The 3,755-nt window shown below is 49.2% G+C and overlaps 1 protein-coding gene across 1 annotated transcript; it reads right to left on the bottom strand.

The window, feature by feature from the left end:
* Positions 1-213: 213 nt before the first annotated feature.
* On the bottom strand, positions 214-1,215 carry LOC121835722. The gene has a single exon (XM_042290174.1). It carries the CDS (start codon positions 1,213-1,215, stop codon positions 214-216), a length of 1,002 nt encoding a protein of 333 aa, XP_042146108.1.
* Positions 1,216-3,755: the final 2,540 nt, after the last annotated feature.

Raw genomic sequence — 3,755 nt, 5'->3', positions numbered from 1 at the left:
GTAGAGCCAGGATGTCGACTTTCTTGTTTGAAAGAAATTGGCGTAGTTCAGACATGCGTGTTCGCAGTCCGTTTACGTTCCACTGCAAAATTGAGGGAAATATCGGACCACGCCCCCTTCGTGAAGTTCCAGGTTGCTGAGGCGTTTTTGAAGTCCTGTGTTGAGAGTGATTTCCTTGTGCATCGTGTCTTATATTTGGATACGAGGGTCCCACTACCATCCTCCCAGAAGTGGGAGGACCGTGTGTAAGATGTTTGAGATGGTGCTAGCCCATGATGCATCGATTTTCGCTAAGAGTGCGAACGCAATGTTGACGGCTGCTCTGACAATCGATTGCCAGCCGTATGTTTCTTTGTCGATGTTTCGAGAGTCTTCAGTTTCATCCTTCCTTGGAGGTGACTTCTTCGTGTGGGAACTTTGAAACGTTTCTGCGTGGGATGTTGGCTGATGCATAGATTTGTTGTTGTCCGACGTTCGACTGGCCGCGGAATCGGTATTTGGGGCAGCCTTCTTGTTTTTAACTGTCCCTTTGAGGATCGAGTCATAAGACACTTTGTTTTGTATGTCCGTCCTGCTTGTTGCCTGCAGTGCCTGGCTTGTGGTAGCTGTCGTGATTGGCTTTGGTGTGGTCTCCAGAACGTCCACAGTATTTTTGCCTGCACTTTTATGTACGATGGCGTACCGTGCCTCTCGAAATCCTATATTGTTATTCTTTGAGAGCGTTACAATGGTTTGCTCTTCTTTCCATTTGGGGCACGTGCGCGATGTGGCCTCGTGACTGCCACCGCAGTTGCTGCACTTCAGTGTCGTTGACTGACACTCTGCAGACTGCACATCGTGATCTTCTCCACAGCGATTGCATGCCTTAGGGCGTTTACATGCAATCTTCTTGTGTCCGAATCCACCGCAGTTGTGACATTGCAGCGGCCTGTTCTTGAATTCAACAACGGGATGTCGAACATAGCCAAGTAGGACGTGGCTAGGCAGCCTCGTACCACTGAAGACTATTTTGACGACCTTCGAGACTCCGAGGCGGCGCACAGTGGCAATTTTTGTTTCTGATCGAATGTGTTGGATTAGCTCTTCTTGCGTGACTTCTGTGTCGACGTCATGGATGACTCCGATGGAAGTTTGGCCGGACGGTGGAGCATATGGCCGAACAATGAATCCCACAGAGAACGGTGGTGTTGAGCAATGTTTTCGTAGTTTGCCCATTTCGAGTGTCAACTGCGATGAGGTTGAGCCGATCGTTGTAGCGAACTTCGTGTATACACTCTGGGCATATCTTCCTTAAAGCGTCTGTCACCTTGAGTCTGGTAAGGGAAGTCAGTTTCTGCTCAGCATCCACCGGAGCAAATACAACAGTAAGGCTGACGTCATCGTGTTTTGGTGAAGATATTGTCTCGAGGTTGGAATTCGAGTCATTGCTTCGGACACGTTTTCGGCCTCCTCCAGCTTGTTGCCATGGGCCTCGTTGGTCATTGCCCTGGTCCATCTCCATAGCCTCCAAGTTAGGAAATTCGCCAGTTGGGTCAGAGTGCAGTGGGCTGTTGTCAATGAAAGCCGAGACTGCGGTGTCTTGTACGGTCTTGATGTCGGGTGTTTGGCCATCGTCGGTGCTGGGGGCATCGTTTCTGAGCGAGGACATTTCTCCTCACAGAGAAAGTCTGGCCCCAGATAGAGTGCCCGCTACTTCACCTGTCGATTCAAGGATGTAATGTTCCAGCGCAAGAAATAATATTAGAACACCAGTATTCCGGGAGCACAAGAAAATGTGTACCTTAGCCGGCAAACTTCGTCGTCCTTCCCCATCGTGCATCTTAACCAGCGGTTAAAAACATTCAAGACGTAAAGAATAAAGTATGAGCTATGAAAGGTGTGTCTTTTTATTATTTCCTATGCCGGGCAGCTTTTATCGAACACCATTTATCAGGTTTTTTTTTTTCTATTTTCAAGGATTTCGAGCGTGCGGGTGATGTTTTGAACGCCGAACAAGCATCTTCGCGCATGAGCAGAATGAAGCAGTACTTATTGCAAATCGAATTATACTACCCGGCCTTCAATTAATTTTGATCGTTTGCATGTAAAAGGAGTTACCGATCCCGTGTTACTGCGTTGTTATTGCCGTCTCTCTTGGTCTCCCCCATGCTGGAAAGCGCCGAAAACGTGTTCGCGCTACCAGTGTCCGACAGTGCACGTAAATACATGTACGAAGCCGTTTTAGCACCGTTTTTAATGCCACAAATCGGAAATAAAGACGCCATAACTGCTAAATGTTTTAATCTGTGTGATTCAGAAATGTTAGAATCTATCTAGTACGTACGGATTATTTGTGATATTTGCTGTTATTATCAAGCGCAGGGAGAAAATGCGCTGGCTTTTTCCCATAGAATAGCGTTACCAGAAGTGAATTTCCGACTGGTTGCTCTCCGCTTAAATTTTCGACAGCACACTAGAGCCAGTTAAACCTCTAGCGTACATCATAATAACTCTATGGTTCCAGGCACCTATACTGGCTGGTGAGATTATTGGGTACTCTGGTCTCGGAACTAAGCTGCTGGCTGCAGGAGCAGCTTTCGCAAACGGGGAATGTGTTTTGTGAATCTTGGGATAAGGAGCGATTGGCGGCGGACGACGGACGATGACCTGGAACACGAGATTCAGGACAAGACGGCCGAAAACACGAGGAGCACCACCGATAGAGATCAGCCCAAAATTGGCCCTTTGGGGGGCAACGCAAACAATCTCCCAGGAATTTGAACCAAGAGCTCTCCAACCCCCCCCCCCCCCCCCTCCCCTCCCCCTTTCGATTCCGAGTCAAGAGGTTCAACGCGTCAAGAGGTCCAACGAGTCAAGTGGTCCAATATAGACCCCTTTCTAAATACTTCCCTCTGTTGGCAGCTGTGGAATCCCTGCACAATGGCGGACTAAAAACGCAACGTCACGGCACACTTCATGCGTTTGGTTGAAGCAGAAGAAAAAACAGACCCCCAGGAAAAGGCGATGAGCGCAGTGACGTTGCACTTTCAACGCTGTTTGACTGGCTCGTCGACTCCTAGCATTGACTGCGCTCTGACGTTCGCTATTTTATGGAATGACTCGCACGCGTCACGATGTGTGTTGTTCCGCCCTTGTGCAGGGGTTCCGACCTTCTAATAATCGGCACGGGAATTTCGAAAGGGGTCTATTGGACCTCTTTACCCGTTGGAACTCCGGGCGCGTCGGACCTCTTGACTCGCCGGGATGTCTTGACTCGTTAGACCTCTTGACACGTTGGACCTCTTGACCCATATAGGAACTCTTGACTCGTGCCTCGATGTGTCAAGCGGTCCAACGCGTCAAGAGCTCCAATATTGGATATCTTGACTCGTTTCATATCTTGGTGTGAAATATGTACAGGCAAGTGGTGTGAAATAAGTACAGGCAAGAAAAAAGTACGAGGACATTTTAGCTTTCTCTTATGATGTGAGAGTGCGTGAGCACTAGCTTTGCCCGCGAAATTTCTGCTTTTCGGCGACAGTGCACGGAGTAGGGCATGGGAGCTGCTGGCACTTTTCGGTCTATATGCGCTGTGGCGGTCCAGGACGGATCACTTGGAGGTCCGAGAGGGATCCAAGCCCACGTGGCAGCCACTTCTGCGACGGCTTTCTGTACGTGAGCAGCCTTCTTGAGGCGACGGAACAACAAGGGCTTGAATGTTGGTCGCTATTTGGAACGCGTATGCATAACCGCGCTCTAAGGGCTCAGTGGTAAAC

Source organism: Ixodes scapularis, unplaced genomic scaffold, assembly GCF_016920785.2.
Source record: "Ixodes scapularis isolate PalLabHiFi unplaced genomic scaffold, ASM1692078v2 PGA_scaffold1__304_contigs__length_218370807, whole genome shotgun sequence".
Lineage (NCBI taxonomy): Eukaryota > Metazoa > Arthropoda > Arachnida > Ixodida > Ixodidae > Ixodes > Ixodes scapularis.
This window is presented reverse-complemented; position numbering and strand designations above follow the sequence as displayed.

Excerpts from the sequence above, each read along its gene's own strand:
- LOC121835722 (XM_042290174.1), bottom strand. The coding sequence starts at position 1,215 with ATGGGCAAACTACGAAAACATTGCTCAACACCACCGTTCTCTGTGGGA.